Source organism: Amblyomma mixtum, chromosome 1 (genome assembly GCF_055824585.1).
Source record: "Amblyomma mixtum isolate Tamu chromosome 1, ASM5582458v1, whole genome shotgun sequence".
NCBI lineage: Eukaryota > Metazoa > Arthropoda > Arachnida > Ixodida > Ixodidae > Amblyomma > Amblyomma mixtum.
The window spans coordinates 305,237,778-305,261,281 of NC_143012.1; the positions used below are offsets into that span (position 1 = coordinate 305,237,778).

The 23,504-nt window shown below is 47.9% G+C and overlaps 2 protein-coding genes across 4 annotated transcripts in view; both read right to left on the reverse strand.

The window, feature by feature from the left end:
- Positions 1-9,283, reverse strand: part of LOC149372283 (tudor domain-containing protein 3-like) — a 110,990-nt gene extending 101,707 nt beyond the window's left edge. The window contains exons 1-6 of one of the 2 annotated variants that reach the window (XM_089566734.1): positions 9,147-9,283; positions 6,425-6,509; positions 6,276-6,341; positions 5,855-6,015; positions 4,808-4,952; positions 2,404-2,506 (exon numbers count right to left, since the gene is read on the reverse strand). In XM_089566734.1, the coding sequence (XP_089422860.1) occupies positions 2,404-2,506; positions 4,808-4,952; positions 5,855-6,015; positions 6,276-6,341; positions 6,425-6,509; positions 9,147-9,172 (586 nt within the window). In that variant the 5' untranslated portion in view covers positions 9,173-9,283. Of the gene's footprint in view, positions 1-2,403; positions 2,507-4,807; positions 4,953-5,854; positions 6,016-6,275; positions 6,342-6,424; positions 6,510-6,635; positions 6,934-9,146 lie in introns of those variants that run through there. The other variant, XM_089566733.1, reaches the window with a different exon arrangement.
- nej (CREB binding protein nejire) overlaps positions 9,193-23,504 on the reverse strand; it is a 53,794-nt gene continuing 39,482 nt past the window's right edge. The window contains exons 22-27 of one of the 2 annotated variants that reach the window (XM_089566726.1): positions 20,284-20,431; positions 16,539-16,799; positions 14,799-14,964; positions 13,645-13,851; positions 12,385-12,537; positions 9,193-12,184 (exon numbers count right to left, since the gene is read on the reverse strand). In XM_089566726.1, the coding sequence (XP_089422852.1) occupies positions 10,244-12,184; positions 12,385-12,537; positions 13,645-13,851; positions 14,799-14,964; positions 16,539-16,799; positions 20,284-20,431 (2,876 nt within the window). In that variant the 3' untranslated portion in view covers positions 9,193-10,243. The remainder of the gene's footprint in view (positions 12,185-12,384; positions 12,538-13,644; positions 13,852-14,798; positions 14,965-16,538; positions 16,800-20,283; positions 20,432-23,504) is intronic. The other variant, XM_089566727.1, reaches the window with a different exon arrangement.

Genomic DNA, 23,504 nt, shown 5'->3' on the forward strand with positions numbered 1-23,504 from the left:
GCCTGGGTTGGGCTGTGTTTTAGGTTGCTCTTCGCGAGCAGCCTCTCATGATTAATTGAGCTGCCGCCTGACAGGCTCCTCACCAGCCCAGAGCCACTGCCCTCCTATGGCAGGTGCGACCATCGGGGAGACTTGGCTTGCCTGGGTTGGGCTGTGTTTTAGGTTGCTCTTCGCGAGCAGCCTCTCATGATTAATTGAGCTGCCGCCTGACAGGCTCCTCACCAGCCCAGAGCCACTGCCCTCCTATGGCAGGTGCGACCATCGGGGAGACTTGGCTTGCCTGGGTTGGGCTGTGTTTTAGGTTGCTCTTCGCGAGCAGCCTCTCATGATTAATTGAGCTGCCGCCTGACAGGCTCCTCACCAGCCCAGCGCCCGATGGGAAGGTGAGCAGCCTGGCTTCACACAAACACACAACGGCCAAATGTGGGGAATGGTCACTATAAGTGCTAGTGTATTAAAACCAAATCGAAGGCCTTAAACCAACTCGAAGGCCCTGGGACAGTAGACAGTTCTGTATACAACAAATGTTTGCCTATTTTTCCAGCAGAACCAGTCAGAAAATGAGACATAAGGGGTCGCTAAGTAGAAGTAGCAAACTTGCATTCCCTTTTCCTTCACACAGCTTCCTCACAGTAATGCCAGACATTCTGAATGGAAAGCACTGGCTTCCGAGAACATGTTGACATCGGACTTTGTATATAAGTTTCGTATAGTAATGAGTACACGGCATACAAACGGTATGTCACAAAACTGCGACACCGACACTGGGCAAGTAAATTAAGTCCACACATCAATTTGTATCACGGGCTGTTACTGTGCATGATCTCCCAAAAATAATGAAAATACAAGTTATGATGGTACTATTGACCATAGGGTTCCATGACTTTGACTTTACTGAACCCGGCTTTATGAATGTAAGATACCATATTTACCCAATTCCAACACGCAGCTTTTTTCGGGGAAAATACATCTCAAAATCGCATGCACGTTGGATTCGAGCACAAACCGAAACTGCCCCATAGCTGCCTATCGTCACCGCCATTATACGATGTGGGAGCTCACTAATTGCTGGCAACCATGGGAGCACGTTTGCTCGTCGTTTTCTGCGTCGCAGGAGCCATTTTCAACCAGTGTAGTGCTTGCCATTTCTGTCAGCGAGCGTGGCACAAAAAAATTCACGGGACGAGCCGCCTCGCCTCGGTTTTGCTGCGTTTACGACGTGAGTAGCAAGCTATAGCGTCGTCCGTAGCGCAACGGTTGTGTTCTCTGGCGGGCTCTCCGTGCGATATCGTTTTCGAGAACGGATGCAGCGGCCACGAAGAGACGTTGTGTCCGCCACGAGAATAGCTTTAAGCGCTAAGTTATTCTTCATGCAGAACAGAGCGGCAATAGGCATGCTGCCCGTCATTTTGGTGTGCCAGAGACTTGTGTTCGCGACTGGCGAAGACTGAAAAAGTCAATCTATGAGTGCAAAACGTCAAGCAAAGGCCACCACGGTCCGCAAGTGGGGAGGTTTCCCGACCTTGAAGATGAGCTGGCTGACTTCACGCGGCAGCTTCGTGTGGATCACATGCCCGTCACCACTGAGGTGCTTTCAAGAAATGCAGAATTTCTAATGCCATGGACGGCACTCGAGACGAGATGTTGTGGTCGGAGAGTGAGAAGGAGCTGTCTGAGAGTGACAGTGAATGAAGTTCGGGTGAATAAACATCCTTTTCTCGCCTCAAAATATAAAAACGGTTGCAAATTATTTTGATTCGCGGAAATCATGCGCACGTTAGAAGCGGGGCTAGTAGTTTTTTTTTTTAGTCACCGAAATTTGGCACGCGTTAGAATCGGGGCTTGAAATTTTTTTTTTTTTTTGGTGCCGTAAATTGGGCGTGCATTGGAATAGGGGGTGCATTGGAATTGGGTAAATATGGTAACCACAATCGCATAAGCTGTTCATCGAAGTCTGGAAAGCCTGTTTCGCTCCACTGAACCAAAGTGAAGAAAAACAAAACCTTGTCAAAGTAAGTACAACAACCAGTGAGTTACGTACATTGTCTAAGAAAAAACAAGCTGCAAGCACCCTTGTAGAACAGAAAAAAGGCAGCCAGTCTAAAAGCACACCTAATGAAGCTTAACAATGTACAAAAAAAGCCAATTCGCACAAAGCACTGTTTCCAGTCCAATCCCAGCATAAGAACAGGATTTTATTTTTTAATTTCCAGCGAATATGTGCATGTTTTTCTTTCATGTTAAACTGTCTGCTCCCCTGGTTCATTTTAAACCAGAAAATTACCGTCCCAATTATTGTATTTGCCACCCACATTCCACTCAGTTTCCAACAAGATATGTCACAGATGCAGACCTGCCACAGAGCCAAAGATACATGGTACGACCTTGGAACTTTCAACTTGCCTTTGATGTTTTTAAGTGCACCAGAGTCTATCTTCTGGCCAAAGGGAACCCATGGGGGTGCCGCACCCTCTTCTCCAGCAGTCCGTTTGTGGTGGCTCAAGTTCTGGCAATCAAGGAAAAAAAAAAGAAATTAAAGAGCTGTTTGAGGTCCAGCCAAGCTACACAGCGGCAAATGCAGCCAAATACTTTGGCCACAAAACTAATTTGCCAACTCAAGCCACAGCCTACCATAGGGTATGGAGTAAAAGAGTGATTCTACCAGCTTAGTAGAAAGACAGAGCAGCCACTCACTACACAATTTGAGCACAGTGTGCGGTAAAAGCATGACCAGCAGTTTCATCATTGCCAATCACAACAACATAAAATGTACTACAACCAGCGTAGCTTTTGCCCAAACACAAAGCATGTAATAACAGAGTTATGTACTTATACATGCAATACACAAAGTTTTAATCAGGCAAAACAAAAAAAAGGTATATATGTGTATAGTAGGAACATTTAATTTTTGTTGCGTGCTCTTTCCTTGGAACAATGTGAGAGACATTAGTAAACATAGAATCACCAAACGGAATTCTAGAGCAACAGGAGAGACATTAGTAAACATAAATCACCATATGGAATTTGCCCACAGCTAAAAAACAATTTATTATTGAATTTATTCCCCTATATTCTCTTCAGACCCCAGCAAAATTTCAATTTGGCAACATTATTTCAAATATATTATATGTCTCCATCAATGTACATAAATTTTGCAGCCATACATCCAACTGTTCTTCCTCTATGAATTTTCTTCACCACCATATGGAATTCGCCCAAAGCTAAAAAACAATTTATTATTGAATTTATTCCCCTATATTCTCTTCAGACACCAGCAAAGTTTTAGATTGTCAACGTTAATCCAAATAAATTTCTGAAGTCCGGGTGTCTCCATCAATGTACATAAATTTTGCAGCCATACATCCCACTGTTCTTCCTCTATGAATTCCCTCCATGTTCTTTGCTTCAGGCCTCTGTGCCTTCAGAAAAATGTCTTACGACGTATATTTAGTTAAATACAGGCACAACAGACTGCATATTTAAACCAAATTTACAAATAATCTCATAATAAAACATAAAAAACTTGGGGGCAATCTGGCCACTGGGTGCTGAGATAGACAAAGCAACTCACTAAGAAGTCTTCTCAGAGCATCCCTATTGTTACACAGTTTTTGAAATTCCGACTTTATGGGAGCACAGTGAGCACACTCTGACTTCCAACAGCACTAAGACCGCAGAGGTGATGCACGTTTATTTTAATTCCATAAATAACAAATTTGTGTTATAATGTAAGCAGGGTCTGACAAGGGTATAGTTTTGGCTTTGTCGTCGTCAGCCGAGCGGTGGCTATGACATCACAAGCTGGATTGAGGTCACAGGAGGCACACGAAAGCTAGAATATAATGGCTACTTCATCGTTTTAATTTGTTCCATCTTTTACACCAGTCAGATTCAGGAGATGAAATAACAGCTAACAAATCGCAGTTTTTGTGTGCCTCAAATGACCTTAACCCCACTTATATGGATGGCCATGGTTCGACTGCTAAAACTTAAACCAAAGCTACAACAATGAAGAAATTAAAAATTAAATTATTTACCAGCCGCATTCAAACTCTATATGGTAATCCACGAGTACTAAGTCTTGCGCACTGTTCTAAGAAACAAACAAGCAACAAAAGGTTTGGTGTCCCTCTTTGACGAGCCCTTAATACTTACATGCAATGTGTACGCAACAATATATACGGGATTAGCCTAGAAGAAATAGACAGCTGGCTAAAGATGAAACTGGAACTGTGGTGAATTGATTCAATAACTTGCTCCCATCAAACAGTTGACACACATGCTAAATAAATGAATTTCGGCATGCTTTACTTTTAAACAATAGGCCTGGAAAAAAAATGCTCAACCAAAAAGTCACCACACTACTCTATTTGAGCACCTTGCTGAAACCACATTAACAAATAACACCAAGTCTTCGCAACACGCAGGGTAAAGACAGTGTATACATTGTTAGAAGAGCAGAAAACTGGTTTCTGGTTTACGGAGGTTTAACGTCCCAAAGCGACTCAGGCCATGAGGGACACAGTAGTGAAGGGCTCCAGAAATTTCGACCACCTGGGGTTCTTTAACATGCACTGACATCGCACAGTACACGGGTCTCTAGAAATTGACCGCCATGGCTGGGATCGAACCCACATATTTTGGGTCAGCAGCCGAGTGCCATAACCAGTGAGCCATGAAACTGGGCGAGCTGGAGTGGACTGATATTTCAGCAGCACGTAAAAACAAGGACAAGAGCTAAAGATGTGACATCATTGACCAGTACTGGGGTACAGCAACAAAAAAGCTATTTGTGTGACACGCTCACCTTGGCCAGTTCCCACTTTTCAATGAGGTGTGCCACGTTGCCACCCAAAAATTTGAAATTACGCTCTGCCAGCAGGAGAAAGCCATTCACAACAGGAATCGGCTCGCTCTTGAGCAGTATTTTGCTGCCAGGAGGTGTAGACAGGCTGCAAGCAAAATCCCATAGACACACACTGTTAGCTGCGACAGCAACTGAAATGCGGATGCCCAGAACACATAACAGCTATATACTCGCATTTTTAAGTATACTGACAAGGCACTTGAAGAGTGGCTCAAGCAAGTAGTTCAGGGAAAGAACACGGAGAACGAAAAACAGGTTAGACAAAAACTACGGCACGAAAATAGTAGGGAGCTCTTGGTTAGCCTGCAAGTAAGAGCAACAGACAAATGCATGTATTGCCACATCTCCAAATGCAGCCTTCCTTTAGGGCACATACAACATTAGCACGGAAGACACAGCCCTCAGCGGTCCTTTCAGTTCTCGTGATTATGTACTCGGACGAGAGAAACATACCATGGGAGCTGCAATACACTCCAGGGAAGACAAGAAGGAGAGAAAGAGGGATCTAGTGGAAAACACTATAGCATATGGTCTAAGGTACTGTGGCCAGTTAGCTTACAGTGAGAGCTTAAAAGCACTCATACGGCTGAGCTGTGAGAGCAATCTGGCGGCAAACAGGAGGCTCCCCACTGCACATGCTTACTGGATATAGCAGTGACTGAATGCAATGTTGACAACACAAGTAGGTATGCTGATCTGTTCCCATGTGATGCTTATGAACAACAGCAATGACAGCCACGACAGAACACTGTGGAAAGTCACAGCTAATTGTTTCCTGTTCAGCGAGTATGGAGAACTATCGCAAGAAACACACTGTACCTGCTAATAAGCATGGAAAACACAGTAAGCAAATCAAGATATGTCACATATTATTCAGTTCCTTTTACAGTGGCAGGAAAATACAACACTTCAACCTCTGATGGTTGCACAGTACTGTCTGTGCATTGGTAGACCACGAACAGTACAACACATTTACAAGTTTCTTACCTTATATTGCTCCACCGTCCCCACTGGATGGCACTGTAGTATGAAGTTCCATCATGTAAGTGCAGTCGCAAAAGCCTCGGAGAATGGTCGGATTCAGGGTTGCTTTTCGGGGCCGCAACATTCCGTATCTTTTGGATTTGAACCACCACTGGCCCTGATACCTGTCACACACACAAAAAAAAAGCATTACCCTTGATCAACCCGAAAGTCATATTCCGTTGCTGTATTATGACACCAAACAAAAAAAAATCATAAATCCGCTGGAGTACGTAAAACACAATTCATTCGAACAAGCTGGAAACCGATTGGAACTAGTGTACTCCAGACTAGTTCAAACCGTGTTCTCCGAACTTGCAGTTGTTTTCCTGCTTGCTAGTTTTGAGCTAGAAGTTGCACTTATTTGAGTAAAACAGTAACGCACCGAATCCACTTTGTTCCTGGAGATTTCCTCTGGCAGCCCGCCTTCTCCAATGTCAGCTAAATCAAACTGGAAAGCAATGAAGATCACGTCAGCTCAATAATAGATCGTAGCACGACGGCAATTACCCCAACGACTAGTAAAAAACTTACGTTCACAGCTTTACGGATTACATCTTCCGGCTTCGGGTTCTCCAAGCCCTCCGTACACTCTTCCAGCCCTTCGGCGCTCAAGAACCTGCCCACACCAATAAAACCGTAAATTACACAATGCATAGGAGCCCATCGGAAAATCCAGCAAGTGTGCGGTGGCTACCACCGATATGCAACAAAACTGCGGTTATAAAAAGCGAAAGTAAACTACCATCCGCGATCCTTCAACTCCTCGAGAAGCCCCATTTTCCTTCCAGTGCCTCCGGCAGAAAATCCAACTTCAACTTGCTCAGCTTCAGAGCTGGTCGGTTTTAAAGTTCCTGTGACTCGCTGCTTCGCAAACACGAAAGAAAACTCAGCGTAGACCAATTAAGAAAGAGCATTTCAGTGCCAGGATTAAGATCAAAAGGACGGCTTCTCACGCAGAGCAACTTCTCGAGGCGCACAAAATCGTCGGGCTGATCTTTCACTCAACCGCTCGCAGTCTACCGCTTGAGGACGCAAAGTGCGTCCAATATCATCATCATGACCAAAACTGGATTGGTCATTGACACGCAGACAGTCATTTGTAGCCGACTGTATCCAAGTTCCAAGTGTTAGCGAGCTCATCCAACACCACCTGGCTCATCTCGTTGCTCGAAGTGTGTTGATGGCGTGTTTGGCCAGTGCTTGACGCTGTGTAGTCGGTCGCCTCTCGTTTTGCGGGCTTGCTCAGCCTTCTTCAAACATCTTACAAAACAATGCTGAAGCTTACCCAGCCTCGTATGGAACGAGTCGACCCTGCCGAAGAGAAGCAGCGGGCTCGGTCTGCCACTGTTAATACGTTATTCAAGTTCGGCTTCCTGGTCGTATTAATACGAGCAAGTAAGTCACCCTTGTACATGTTTTCCTTTCGTATATGCGCTCGTTTTGAGAACTATTGCAACTGTGTACTCATTCTTCCACTTTTGTTTTTCTAGTGCCCTATGTCATTCAGCAGATCCGGGACTGAACTTCAAGGGACGAACTCTGCGTCTGAATAGGTGTCGGGAATGTGATGGAGGATGCCCGGCCGGAATTGTAAATAAACGTTAATGCATTCAGAACTGTTTTTTTCTACATAAGTGCTTATGAAAGTACACGAACATCTAATCTAACTAATGCGCACACCACTCTATTGCCTTAGGCAGTACCGTGCCCATTTCTACAACCCCCGACAGTATGTCGGCACTCAAGGTAGCTTTTCGATGAGCTTTCACTCGGGTCTCGCATTTGACTAGCTCGGCTAGTAAGCGGGTTCGAACACGACCGCGCCGGCCGCGTTTTGATGGAGGCGAAACGCGCAGTGCAAGTGTAGGAACCCCATGAGGTCGGAATTATTCCGAAGCCCTTATCAGCACACAGTGCTAAAATCCCTTTTACTCATCACGGTGGTGGAAGTATGACGAGAAGTTGCGATGAAACCAGTGTCGGTCTTAAGGGAGGCCGAGACGTACTGTACAAGGTGGTGTACGGTGTTAGCTGCCCCGTGATCAAACGGCGCATTCAATTTTTCTTTGCCGTAACGAGTAGCAACCACGAAACTCTCCTCCTCTGAAACTAATGAACTACCGGATACCTCGTGTTTCGACTTTATCGGCACTGCCTAGTGCGTTTTGAAAAGCATTAAAACGACCTCCCTGGAGCCCGTTACCCGTTCGCGACTAACGTGGACGTTTCAGAATGTCATGCGGGTGAAATTAAACCGTAACTCTCCCCACCAGACTTTTTTTTTTCTCCTTCCTTTCGTGAAACGCACAAACTAATTTCCGCGGCAAGGCCGGATCAAAATGCACAATTTTACCACCGGTGCCTAACATCATCTGCAAGTAGAAAATCGACTGAAAGGAAGGTCTCTGTCGGTTTTGGCGCCTTCAGTTCGTTTCGAACTCCTACCAACACTTACCGCCACAGCTATTTCCACTGGGCAACTTGAGCTTGCGCTGGCTGGAAAGCGTTCGTCGGTGTCGAATGCTGCTCGACCATTTTTTTTTTTTTTTCATACGAAAAGTAGGTTTGGCGCAAAAATTTTTCAGGGAGCGCAAACATTCAGCTCTGAATAAAGGCATATGAGCATTCTTCTACGCATTTCATCGCGCACACACGAACCCACGTTTCACGAGATTTTGAAAGGTCTGAGCGCACATAACAGTCCAATAACTTTTGGAGGCATATTATATATCGAGAGGCATGACACATCTGAGATTTTAGTTTGCAGCTGAATTACCATCTGATACTTCACTGTGAATGCAGTGTGCATGTAGTATAATCACCATGCTTCAGCTGTGAGAAAAGTGGCAGTAGCGCCCATTGCATTTTAATCCGTACAAATCTCAAAGCAGTCTGCAAAATTCGAGCACAAATGAATAAGCAGGCCTATCAGCAGCAACATAGCTCTTCTCCTGAAGCAATACTTGAACTGGCTATTTTTAAAGCAGCACGATTCACTATGAAGGTATAACTGACCAGTATAAGTTAATGTATCAGCAGTCATCTTGAATAATATCCATAGAAGACCTCACTTGAATAACATAATTTAATATGGTGTGCAAAGAAACAAATTAAGCATGAAACCTATCATATGAGCAGAAAATATTATTGTAAGTAACTAAACGTGCCACACTGGCTAGATCAAATGCTCGAAGCGCACAGTTCAATTAAAGAACACAGTTCATCAAATGAAAGTGGCCTTCTATTAACGTACCTAATTTTATTCCATTCGGTAGACATGAAATGTGTACAGTATGTACAATGCAGACATCGCCCAACCAGACGGCGACCCTAGGGAATGAATGTACAAACAACAAAAGGCAACATTTTGCTCTTTCCAGGTTCATGGGGTGAGTGTGTTCAGAGAGGGAAGGGCAATGCTTCAATATGAGGCGCCATAATCTTTTCCTTTTTTTTGCCTCCACAAGGCTTTTTCCATTTAACCATCTCCAAATGCAGCACCACTTGCTTATTATTACATTATACAGCTTTTAGCCCCACCCCCCCACCGCAAGTCGCGTCTCGTCTGCACAGTGGCTGGCAGTGAAAATGATACATTCTCGCTGCCCTGAGGTCAACAGCCCTTGATGCACTGATTTTCCCCGGCCCCCATCAGCTCAACGAACTTGGCGCACAAGAGAGAGGGGACAGCCTGGAATGTGATCCAGATTTCTTCTGCTCCTCTGTGCCCAGAGGGAAGCGTCTGTTTGCGCCCACACGATCCACACAATATACAGACCTCCAAACACACTCTTATTATTTAAAAAATGGCTCCCTGACAGGAGATGGGCAAGGGCTTCTTCCCGAGATGCTTGAAAACTAAGTAATAAATAACTTGTGCCACAGGGGGCACCAAAACCACCACTGCACTTTGTAAAAAACACTGAAACAAACACGGAGGTGAAACAATGCAGCCGCCTCCCAGACACAAGTGGCGTGTGACCACAGGCTCCTTTGAGAACGGTTTGGGGAAAGGCAGCACTTGCTTTAACTTAACTGGTGAGAATGCTCCTTCTCTTTCATGAACGGAGCCCACTGGGTGCGCACACACAGGTAAAAAAAATGAAAGGGAGGCAGAGGAACAATAAACAGGGGACGGGTACAGAGCAAGGAGGGCAGATGAATTTACAGTACAGATGAGGGGCCCAGCAGCCAAGGCTAAGAGAGTCCACTGCCGCGAGATGTGTCCGATGATCCATAAAAAGGAGGAGCACAAACCGATGCAGAGTTGAACTGTACAAGGAGGCATCGTGCCCAGTGGTATATGTACAAGGGGGCTCCAGTCCTCTGCACGCACAGCAGGCGGTGGGGCTACAAGTTCTCCACAAACTTGTTCAGCTGCTCCTGGGGCGTCAGCATGTCCGAGCCATCCCCAGGCTGGGGCGGCGGTGGGGGTGCAAGGTCGGGGCTCGGGCTGGGCCCCGCCCCGAGGCCCCCCTGGGGCAGCATCAGGTCGGCACCACCAGGGGGACCTTCCACCAGGGGACCCCCGCCTAGGTGCGGCGAGTGCGTCTGGCTGGGGTAGTGAGGGGATGGGATGGGCTGCTGCCGAGGAGACGGGATGGGCCGTGGCGAGGGCTGCGGCGAGCGCACGAGCTGTCCCGGGGGAGGCGACCGCACCTGCTGCATCAGCTGCTGGGGGCTGAGGGGGCTCTGCTTGAGCGGAGGGGCAAACTGCTGGTACTGGTCCGGAACTGGCGGCCCTCCCTGGTAGAAGTGCCGAGGCCGCTGGTAGGCACCCTGGGGTGGCCCCTGCTGCTGCTGCTGCTGCTGTTGCTGTTGCTGCTGGAACTGCTGCTGGCGCTGCATCATGAGCAGCTGCTGCTGCTTCTGCAGCCACTGCTGCTGCTGCTGTATGGGCTGCTGCTGCATCGGGGGTTGCTGCATACCAGGTGGCTGTTGTGGACCGCCCAACATCAGCTGCTGGGGTGGTGCCTGTTGCTGCTGCTGCTGCTGTTGCTGTTGCTGCTGCTGCTGTTGGTGTTGCTGCTGTTGCTGCTGCTGTTGATGCTGGCTGCGCTGCTTGATGAAGGCAGCCATCAGCTGTGGATTTGACTTGAGGATGTGCAGCACCTGCTGTTGCTGCTGTGCAGAGGCGGGTGACTTGAGCGTCTGTATCAACTGCTGTAAAGCGGGCGTCATCTGACTGGACCGCTGCTGGCCACCACCAGGAGGCCCCATCTGGGCACCGGGGGGCACCATGGGCGGCGGCTGTGCTTGCCGGATGGGGGATAGGCCCTGCTGGCCACTGCCGTAGGGGGGCCCCTCCCAGCGCATGCGGGGCCCAGGGGGTGCCAGCGGTTTCTGCACAGGAGGCGCCCCTTGTCCGTAGCCAGGGTTGCCCCCCAGGTGGGGTGCCTGCTGACGGGCGGCTGCTGCCTGCACCTGCTGCACAGCCCGCAACGCCTCAACAGGGGGTCCCGCAGGCTTGGCGCCACCGGGGGAAGTGCTGGCCGGTGGGAGTGCTGGTGGCGTGGCACTTGCGGCGGGCGGTGGCAGCGCAGGGGCTCCTCGGTTCTGCATGGTGGCCATGCTGGCAATGCGCCGCTGCAGGATCTGCGCCTGCTGGAGGCGCTGCTGCAGCTGCTGCTGGCGCAGTTTGTGCTTGATGTTGAGGCAGAAGGGCACGGGACACTTGGCCTCTTGGCAGTGCTTGGCATGGTAGCAGCAGAGAGCAATGAGCTGCTTGCAGATGGGGCAGCCCCCATTGGTCTTTCGCTTGCAGCTCTTGGAGTGCTGAACAACCCTCTTCATGCGCCGGCAGCTGGGCAAGCGGCAGTTGGCATCCCGGCACTGGCATGCATGTACCAGCGAGTGTATGCAGCGCTGAATGGACAGCCGCTGTGACTCCTGCGGGTTGCTCTGCTTGGGGTCAGCCGCTGAGGTGCCGTCATCCAGGTCAAAGCCCAGCTTCTCCATCTTGTGCGGGTGGCCCTCACGGTCATAACAAGCCACACACAAGTCAAAGTCATCACATACTGTACAATGGTAACGTGTTTCCACGTGGCTCTTGCAGCTGTTGCATGTATACACAAAACGGTCCTGGCCTTGGTTGTGAAGCTCGTAGAGCATAGCCATGGTTGAGAACTTGGCACGCCTGAGTGATGAAAACTCATAGTGCTTCTCTCGAGCAAGTGTCAGAAAAGCATCTCGACCATCCATCAGATCACACTGCATGAGGAGGTCTGGGTCGTGGATCTGGGGCAAGCTGACAGCAGCCTGTGCGGAGTGCAGCCGGATCACGAAGAAAACCTGCACAGGAAAAAATCAAGCACAACAACATTTAGACAAGAGAGAAAGGCAAACGCGATCTTTAGACGGCCATCCACACGAGTGAAATTCTATCGTAAAAAATATGCACGCGATATGCAAACAAGCTAGGCAAGCCGCATAGCCCTGAAACTGCCCATGCGACAGGTGTGAAGAAAAAAGAAATGAAAATGCTACCATACCTCTTTGTGCTTCTCCATGGTAGAGTAGATCTTGGCAGAGAGATCATTCCCTGTATGCGGCACTGTAGACTTCTTGTTGTTTTTGCGCTGGTTACTTTTGCTTTTGTTGGCCTTCTTGTTGCGACCACTCTTCTGTCCCTTCTTCTCACCCTGCTACAGAAGCAGAGACCACAAGCATGTTAGCAACGTCCGACCCACACACACCTACTTCATAAAGGCTACCACTGACCAAGCTTGCCACATGCCAAGAAAGAATATTTTGTTTTTCATTTCAATCTTTCATCGAAAAAATGTTTTGAAATTAACTCATGAAATTTCAGCAAGATTTTGAAACAAATTATTCACGTCAGACTGAACAAGCTGGATGCTATGAACAAAAAGGTCCCTGTTAAAAAAAAAAACAATGAAAGCTGTGTTCATATGCTTTACACCGATCTTCACTGAACATGGCCACGCTGCCTCTATTTTGCATTTGCTTGACAAACAAGCAGAGCATGCTCTCTCCCGGCTGTCACTGCCCTGGTAAACAAGCACTCCTAGTAGATCAGAATCATCTGAAGTATGCATATGAGGACAGAATTGGAAACGATATTGGTGATGTGGGATGTGGTGCAGGCGTGACGAAAGCGTGGCTAACTCGAATGCAAGCAAATATCATCACTTGTATACGAGTTACGGCACTGGGCAAAATCTGCAATTTTCTCAAATAGATTTTATCCCAGTAAGGCGACTTTCTGAAGTTTGCATATTATATTCAGTCTGTATGGACCATCTTATGGGTCCCACACAGTCCAAAAAATAGGTCAAAAACAGCACCACGTTTAAGGACAGGTGTGTACAATGCTACTGTGGTTTAGCGGACAGACAAGAACTAGATGTGAGATTACTGGTCCACAAGGGTGATGAATATTGACCACTCACTAGGCTTCTCAACTATTTCACCTAGCCTTCGAAAATGACACAGCACAAGATTCATATATAACATGAGGGGCGACTTCTCATTTTATTATCAGTGTGAAACCTACCACTTCATTCAAGTAAATCCAATATGAGGTCAGTCTGGTTTGTTACGCCTTGATGTGGTACATCTTCATGTTGCAGTTACTCCTTTTCGCAGAGAGCATCGCAAAGAGTCCGCACTTTCATGTTCAGATCCTCGTGCCAAGCTACATCTACTATCAGCCCAACAACGCACACATGCAACGCACCGCAAACACAACAGATGAAGAAAATGTGGTGAGTGAAAGGACTGCATCATACCTCGGAGCCCTCGGGTTCACCGTCCTGGCTGCCCTCGGAAGCAGCGGCAGAAGCAGCCAGGGCCTCAGCAGCCTTGCGCTTCTCCTCCTCCTCTTGGTCAAGCTCTTTTATGCTCTCTTCGAGCACATTGGGCCAGAAGTCCCCTTCAAAGTAGGGCAGCTCACAGGCGCTCTTCAGGTTATCTTCCGTGGCCTGCTTCAGGATGTCCTGCACAACACAACAGCCAGCCACATTCAGACTAAGAAACTTCACAGTTCAAGGCCACAACCATCAAAAAAGCAAGAAATTAATTGCAACTTCATTAAAAGATGAAAATAAACTTTCATTACAGAGATTTAAGAATAATACAAACTAAAAATAAGTAGCTTGCATCATTCCCGGTGACCACCAACAAACAATACTACTACAGTACAATCCCATTAATTCGAACTCCAAGGGTCAAAGAAAAATGTTTAATTTTCCGAAAGTTCGAATTACTCAATGACCCCGAAAAACAAACCCTAAAGAACTGCTTGCATCAAGGTAAATTTATCTGGTGAAAGGCAACTGTTGCCTGATTCTGAGATGAGAACAGTGCGGCAATCACTGTCTTTCATATTTTCATCAAGGTTTTATTGCATGCATACTGTTGGAAGCATCAGAGCAGAAATGCTCCACAATCGTCCGTCCGCATCTTTCACAGTGCAACTCAGTGGAGCTCCAGTGCGCAGAGAGTGAACAGCACTCGAGAAGAAGCACAGTTTTGGTGCGCTGGAAAACAGAACCATGTGGATGGAAGTGAAGGAAACTCCTCAACACCTCTGAAGCGAGGAGAGGAAAAAAACTGCAAAGAAAACACAGCCCCGACGTGCCAATCAGTGTCCAAAACAGTGAATAGCAGGGTTAGTTTGGCTGGCTGATACTGGTTGGGCCAGCCGCCGTCAACCAACCTGCCTATTAGCCTGTTTCAATGAATGCACACTGCTATAGCAGCTCATCATACAGTCCCTCAAAAACATTAAGCTCAAATAAACCGGCCCTTCATGTGATGTACAGTCCTCACAGCACTGCAACTCTGCGAGGTTTGATGCAGCCTTCCAAACACCCTGTAATCTCAGAATGCTGAGATGACCACTGATTCACAGCACAAGTGCAAAGGCAAACAGGCAACATACCTTGTACTCCAGCACTATCCTCTCGAGGATGCCCTTGTCAAGCATCATCTTGTACCAGTCCTGGAGCCGCTTTGGCTTTGGTATCTTCTGCTCAGGAGGGTGGCAGTGGAAAATGTAGTCATCTCCTTCACTTGGTGGGCAAGCCCAAATATGCGCCATTGCAAAGCTAGAATGAAAAAGAGGCATCTCACTTAGCAAGAACAATTCAATCTCTGCACTGCAGAAACTCAATACCCCAAATGATCCAAGTTCAACTTCTCTCACAAGCCCCGAGCTCTGCCACACACCACTTTTGCTACGGTCTGAGATCTGAGATTGCCCAGGCCACAATTGTAATCGCTGCTCGCTGGCCCTGTCCAGTTTTCGAAATGAAAAGATTTTTTTTTGGTTTTATGGGGTTTAACGTCCCAAAGCGACTGCGGCTATGAGAGACGCCGTAGAGAAGGGCTCCGGAAATTTCGACCACCTGGGGTTCTTTAACGTGCACTGACATCGCACAGTACACGGGCCTCTAGAATTTCTCCTCCAAAGAAATTCCAGCCGCCGCGGCCGGGATCGAACCCGCGTCTTTCGGGTCAGCAGCCGAGCACCATAGCCACTGAGCCACCGCGGCGGCCAGTGCGCCTATGAAGAAACAATGGTGCCTCCATAAAGTTCCATCTCATTTTTATCTAACGACACAATTTTGAAGTCACTAACATAATAACACTTACACGGCTTCAACACACTAAGACACGGTGGTACCAAGGGCACTGGAGGAAACGCACGGGCCTCACCTGCAAGCCGAGTGGAGGCTTTTCTCTGCGTTACCACTATAGCCCAAGTTACTGCAAAAGCACACTTTTGTGGCATTGTGACCAGTGAGTGGGTTGTGTGGGCAGAAGCAGACTAGGTGGAGAGGAGGATTAACTAAATGATGTTATAAAGTACAAGTTTTTTTTTCACACTCTACTCGCTTGAACATTACATACAGCCAAGCAAATGGCCTAACTAGCCTATGTGCACTGTAGAAGGCACATAAGGCATAACTGTAACTGGTGTTAGCACTCTTCACAATTTAATAACATTCAGCACTGCAGCTGGCAAAGGACAGGGTTAACTGGAGAGACATGGGAGAAGCCTTTGCCCTGCACTGGGCATAGTCCGGGCTGGTCATGATGATGAGTGCCAAGCAATCCTTTATTTCACAGCTACACATTTTTGTACCAATGCAGCAATCATGCAGGCCTGTATAGTTGTAGTACTCCGCACCTCTATCAGGAAATTGATGGTTTATGGTTTATGGAGCTTAACATCCCAAAGCGACTTAGGCTATGAGGGACGCCGTAGTGAAGGGCTCCGGAAATTTCGACCACCTGGGGTTCTTTAACGTGCACTGACATCGCACAGTACACGGGAAATTGCTATTATGATAACTTGCACAGGGTAACGTGAGACTATCGTGATGATGCAAGACATCTTGTATATGTGTGTACATGTTCAGCGTCATTGATTCTCACCTTCCCATTATGCACACATCAAAAATACAGTGAGCAACATCCCATGCTCTACTAATACAAGTAATATATCACAAAGATCGGATTTGAACTCATCTTTAGTCACATCAGGCAAAGCGTTTCATAGTGTTTCATACTAAGTACGAGCATATGTCTAGTCAGTGACCCACAACCAGTCAGCAAGTTCGGTGGAGTCTGAATCAAACCAACATCCACCAACTAGTAAAAACGCCATAAAACTTACCCAAGTTGCTTGACATAGTCGAGGTAGCCCAGGAGAATCTCGTGGTAGACAGCGGTGCGAAACCGCTTGGGCCGAAAGAAATGCACACTGTCCAGGTAAGCTATGTACACACGACGGGTGTTGGGCGGATGACACTCCGAGCCATACTCTTGTACATGCATTCCAAAGAAGCACGTGTCAACGCCGTCAATCTCCTCAAAGGCAAACAGTGCCTTGGCACGGTATGGGAACTGCTCTGGCCAGTGCCCTGTATCCACATATCTGCGTGAAAAAGAACGCAATGCAAAAATTAACCCTGCAAACAGCATACTTTTCGTTCAGCCTACTCCCCAACAGCATGTCTAGCTTAATTTCAAAACAATACAGCAATAGGGGTTCCAATGAAGTGCAGGCAGGAAGCAAGCAAGCCATAACATGAACTTCGAGAGACTAAATTTTGCTGCCCCACAGCAAAACTTTCCAAGTGCCGTGAGACATTCACAATAGAGTGCTAATAGCACGGAGAGCACGGCACTTTAAAACCCCATTGTAATACAGCTGCCGACTGATTATTCACACTCGACGGGACCCATAAAACAGTCCAAATAATTGAACAGTCTGAGAAATCCGCAAACCTAAAACATTAAATCACTTTGCAGTGAACAACGTACTTGAAAAATCTTGATTTTTCGCAATTTTCCATGTTCCACTTGTAAGCGACAATATCAGGCTGTATTTTAGGCGGACTTCAGCTTTTCTCATGTCCATGTTGCACTTGTCCGCAGCACACCTCAAATCATAGGTACCAAAATGTATGAAGCTGCCATGCCACAAAGCATGTCATGAGCGAATTCTGCACCCGCGTGCCACAACACAATGCATGCCCCTCACCACACAAGGCGAGGACAGCATCAGTTTCCATAGGCCCTGTGAGGAGTGAGCACCTCTAATCCTCACCTCCCTCCATTCTCTTTCTTTCCACCTCGATCCTGCCTGCACCATGAATAGTGTCGGAGCCGCATTAACGATGGTTACCCATTACAAACCGTGGACCATTAAATCAAGTGGCAGCAATGAGCCACAAAAACCTTCCAAGCTTATCCAAGGCAATCCTGACTGATCTGTTTGAAAATTCCAAGATGGCACTTTCCACAGTGGTAATGAGTTGGCTTGTTGTGGCAGCAATGATCGCTCACATCTGCCAGGACAGAAATCAATCTTTTAGACGCCGTGCAGTCCTTCTGACATCTATATTATGCGCATGTGAAGCGTGCAAAATAAAGTGCACTTACGGGGAGTGCACTTTACACTACAGTGCTAAACAAGAAAGCAGAGTGCGCTTGTGGGTACGAAAGTGGCAGTTGACTAAAAACAAAATTTTCAGAAATGCCGATCCCCAAGCGTAACCTTCAGAATTATGCTCGTTTAGAGCAGTATATCACATAAAAAATGAAAATATATATAATGGATAAAGTCAACTTGTATGTGCATTTTGTTATAAATTATATTTTATGCCCAAAAAATCACTGCTGTCAAGGCTACATACTTGGCTCTCAAAGTGTGTTCCTGGGAACACACTGGGTGCGAACTTCAGCGAGTGCACTTTCAGCAACTGACACTATATAATGCATTTTATTTCGCACACTGCGCTTGAAAGGGGTGTTAGACTAAAAAATCCAAGTTTCTGAGTGCACCAAGGGAGAAATATCGGTCTCGAATATGTACAGGTGCCGTCAGAAGTAAATGGATGGCAATATTAAAAAAATTTAATCACTGCCTCCCCAATTCATGCATCCTTGAATACATATGTGCAGCCTAATTGTGATTGTGCGAATTGCACTGTGCACCAACAAACATGGACCATTATGCTTTAGATTTAAAGAAATTCAATTTTTCTTACAAAGTTGCCTTCTATTTACTTTTGACGGGGAGTGTACATGTTCCTAAAAGATGCGCAATGGCTCTTGAATAAAGCCCAAAATGTCATGCAAGTAAGAATTATTGGTCTGAAAAATCAGTCGGCTACTGTACCTCGCACACTGCATGCTCAGAGGCGAGGAGGAAAACAGAATCGCAAAATGTCTCCTCACTACCCCCCTATTTCCCGAGGCTTAAGTTACAGTAGCCAACAGATATTTTGGACTTTCCCGAGTGACCGTCGAAACCCATGGGAACGTGTACATATTCACAAACTATGTTTCGGACAATATGAAGTGTGCAAGTTAGATTTTTCAGACTGTATCAGATGCCGGCAATGGTGTGGAGACCATTTTCTCGACCGAAGTTCATTCTTTTTACCCATGATACACACGAGCGGGAATCCCCATCACAAACAACCGGCCCTTCACAGCTGTGAGAAGCGCCATCTTGAATTTAAATGAAGACAGTCTACCCAACTGACATGCACAGGCTTGGCTATTCGTTCCTCATCGCTGCCGCTCCAAGGTATGCTCTTCGCTGTCATCAGCATGGCATAGAAAGAACAGCACACGGCTGTGCCGAAACTGGGACAGCGAAAGAATCTGCCACAGAGTAACGGCACCACTTGCGGAGCTGGGCAGATGTGGAAACATGGGGGTGGGGGTGCCACTAGAGGCGATCGCTTCATCTCGTTTCTTCCAGCAGGTTCCCTCCCCTGGTCTTTGCAAGCAACCATACTTGCCCCACACTGTTCACCTCGTGCAGCCATGTAGAGCAGCGCAGCACGAGGCATGCATCGCAACAAGTTCACGGCGTGACCCAAGGCCGCGTCCCGCAGCCTTGGCGATGCAAGGAAGTGCGGACATGACATGACGAAAGCTTGACTCTGGTCTGAATACAATGTAGTATTACCTCTTGCAAACAAAACGCGGGTAACAGCGACGTTTGTGATTTCTATGTCGGTTTTTCACATTACAGTGCTTTTTTTTTTATGTTCGCGGACTTCTCGACTGATCGATTACAATAGCCAAAACGATTTTTCAGCTGCAATAATTCGCGCTTGAGCTATATTTCAGACACTGTTGAGGAACCATCACGCACCGCACAAGAAAGCATACATATTCATGACCGATATTTCCAGACTCCACAGACTCCAGCGATAATACTGTGGAGGTTGTTTTTTGACTGACAGCCTGTTTTTTTTTTTTTTTTCGGCCTAATATAGACGCAACTGGGCATCGCTTTCATAATCAACAGGTTCGTTGCCACTAAGATGAACAGGTTTGAATGCACTGAGCTATTTGTTGTTTATCGTTGCAACTCAAGGCAATAGCACGTCCTTTGGTGCCACATGGTGGTCGACAACGAACAGCCCGCGATCTCGTTGAAAATGGGTCGGCTGCTGTGTGTGCGACATTCTCCATCACTCGCGGTGCAAGGCAGAATGAAGCAGCGAGTGGGGGGTGCACTCATTCGGAGGTGCCCGCTCCTTCCCATGGGTTTGCTCTCCGTCTCTGAGACTGTCACTGCCCCCAGAAACGGACTTCCGGGCTTCAAGTGATGCGTGCAGTCATTAACGGCATGACAAAAGCATTGCGAAGTTTTTAATTCTTACAGTCAGTTTCTGAAAGAAAAGTGGTTTTTTTTTTATTTTGCAAGGTTTTTTTGGACTGTTCAATAATTAGGTCCGGATTCCACAATGTCCGAAAAATTAGTCGGCAACTGTACATTCAATGTTTACCAGTTTCAACAACAACAAAAGAAGATATCTTTTTGTACTGCCAAAATTTTCTTCGTAGCCAGAGAGGAAGCATGCTAACAGAAGAGCCAGTAGCAAAAAACTCACCGGTTCTTCATGCCTGGTTTCACTTCCACCAGCTTCTCTGTACATGCCACGACCCTGATCGTGACTTCACCCGCCCCAGATTCCTTCTTCTTCAAGTAGCAATTCACCCTATTTTCAATGAAGTTGGCCAGCTTGCACGTTGGCAAACCTGAAACAGCAGCAGCACAACCAAAGCATTTAGACAGTGTGCAGTGTGCAACGATAAACAATCAAACAACCATGAACACTAAAACTTCCAAACCACCGAATTCAAGTAATGACTGCAATGTGCCTTGAAAGATGTTTGATCAAATTTGCATGGTCAAGGTGGTGTAAAAGTACCAATCATTCTTTTCAGTGAGCTAAGTAATTGAGCTATGTGATCCAGATTTGAATGATTACAAGATTATTCTAATATGCAAGAAACTCCCAAAATGTCTGCTCAACAAGGATGAAGAAGCAACAACAATAGCAATAACAAATGCAGTAATATGGGGGCTGTGATAGGGAAAAATGCGCCCCATATCAGTAAAAGGTGTGTTTATATTGTTTAATGTGTAGGAAGTGTCAAATTAGAATGCAAAAAAAAAAAGCAAAGAGCACCCTTTAACTTTTGGTTAGGTTTACGGGGGTTTAACTTCCCAAAGCGACTCGGGCTATGAGGGATGCTGTAGTAAAGGGCTCTGGAAATTTTAACCACCTGGAGTTCTTTGACCTGCACTGACATCACACAGTACATGGGCCTCTATAATTCTGCCTCCACAGAAATTCGATCCAACGCGGCTGGAATCGAACCCGCATCTTTTCGGTCAGCAGCCGAGTGCCATAACCACCGAGTTGCCGCAGCGGCTGTCCCTTGCATTTCTAGGCAGAACAACCAAGAGACACTTGAACTGTTCGATACAGACTCCAGTTCGAAACATCAAAATAGGAATGAAGTTTTACTCCATGCTACTACGTACAGGTAAGGTTTCAGCAGAAAAGTTTGCATCAAGTAAAAGCGAATGCAGAGCTGCCTAAACTGAAGCATTTCCTTCTCTCTTTAAACACACATTATCCCCGACTACATGCAAGCTTTCCCATTACTCAAGTTCCCTGCTACTTCATACTGTGAGGAGTGAGTGCCGGCATGTGTTTCGCGGATCTCGGAGGCCAGCGTGGATCGCGGGTCTCGGAGGCCGGGTGGAGAGCTGTGGTTTCGGAAGCAAGAACCAGAGGGCGCGCGCGGCAAGGGAGCCGGCGGGAGCCAGGGGACTGAGGGGGACGAGCGTGGGAGTGTGGAGAACGATGTGGTGTGGTGTGGATGGTGTAAATAAAGGGCTGTGAACTTGTACTACGTGCGAGTCCGTCGTCGAACGTGACAAGTGGGGGCTCGTCCGGGATTGGCATGAATATAGACAGAGACCCTGTGGATGTTCCTGAAGCGCTGCTGCAACATCTTCTGGGGCAAACCAACGGCTCCGCCATACAACGTGAGCAAATCGCGGCGGCCGTCCGACAAAGGCTAATGGCGGCGGAGGCAGCGCCGGCCGGCTCCGTGACTGCGGCGACGACGATGGTGGTTCCACCGGCGGTGGACTGCGCTCCGCGCTCCTCCGGGCAGCTCCCAAAATACACGGGATTCAACGACGCCCAGTCTCCCGAGGAGTTTTTGGACCGGCTGGAAACGTTTTGCCTCGTCTCCGGCGTCGCCGCCGACAAAAGGCTTACTCACATCGTGCCTGCTGTGCTGGAGAGCAGCGCGAAGTTGTGGTGGCGCTTTGTGAGCCCATTTGCGTCTTGGGAGGCATTCACCACCGCCTTCGTTGCGGAATTCTCCTCCATTGACGCGAAGCGTCGCTTAAAGCAAGAACTTGAGCTCCGCACGCAGCACCCGGAAGAAAATTTAAAGGAATTCATCTACACGATCGCTGCCTACTATGACCGGATTGGCGGCGAAGTGCCGGAGTCGGAAAAGGTGGACCGCGTGTTGCGGCAAATGCACCCGCAGCTCCAAGACTTGGTGGAAGGAAAAGAATTTGCCAACCTCGCGGAGTTGGCAAAGGCTGCCGACGGCCTCATGCAGCGTTATTGGAGGCGCTTGCAGTACAGGCCACCACCGCCTCCGGCCGACCAAGTGGCGAGAGACCTAGCCTTCCATCCGGCTATAAATGCAACTGGCCTGCCTGGAGCGCAACCCACCGCTATGGTGGCGGCGGCAGCCGCGCCGTTCCAGTATCAGTTGGCGGCGCCCAACTGGCCGTTGCATCCTGCGGCGATACAGCCATCGTACCATCGAGACCAATTGCACAGATTACCCGCTACCGGGCCGCGTCCTCCGGCGCCGCCACAGCTGCAAGGATACCAAGCGCAAGGATATCAAGCGCTCGACTCCAGGGAATTTACCTGCCATCGCTGCGGAGGCGCCGGTCACCTAGCCCGCGAGTGCCCTACAGGTCGGCGAAGTGGCCCGCCCCGCTGCTACCGGTGCAACGGAATCGGACATTTCCGCTCCCAGTGCTCGGGAAACGGGAGAGGGTAGGTGCTTCTCCGGCGAGCACCTGCGCGACTGCGCCGCGGGTAGCGGCCTTGGCCGGCAGCAAAGAGCCTCTTCTGGAAGTGCGGATCGGGCAGACTACATTCCAGGCCTTGCTGGACACAGGCTCAAGTGTGAGCTTGCTGGGAGCGCCGGCAACGAGGGCGGCAGAGGAAGCGGGCGCCAAACTCAGGACACAGGAACGAGCACTCCGCCTGGCAACAGGTTGGTCGCAGTCCACTACTTCCCTAAAATGCAAGATAGTGTGGACCACTGGCCACCGCAACCAGCGCTTCCTGTGTGTGCCAGATCTGTGCCGGGACATTGTGCTTGGCAGAGACTTTTTGACTGCGACAGGCATATCGCTACATGTAGCGCTGGGCGGCTGGACTGTTGGAACCGACCCACAGTGTATCGTGCCATTCGCGAAGCGCAGCAAGGATCCGGCAACGGCAATGGTGATGGAGGAAGACGACGAGTCTTATTATCTACACAACCTCTTCGAAGAAGTACTTGTGGTTCCGAGCGCAAGGATTGCAAATGAGCCACCACCAACCGTGAAAAAGGTGCTCGAGGACTTCTGCCATTTGTTTACTGCAAGGCCTGGATGTACCACCCTCGCTCAGCACTGCATTGACACTGGGGATAGCGCACCGGTGAGGTGTAAACTGCGTCCAGTAAATGCCAAAAAGCAAAAGATCATTGATGGGTGTGTCCATGACCTCCT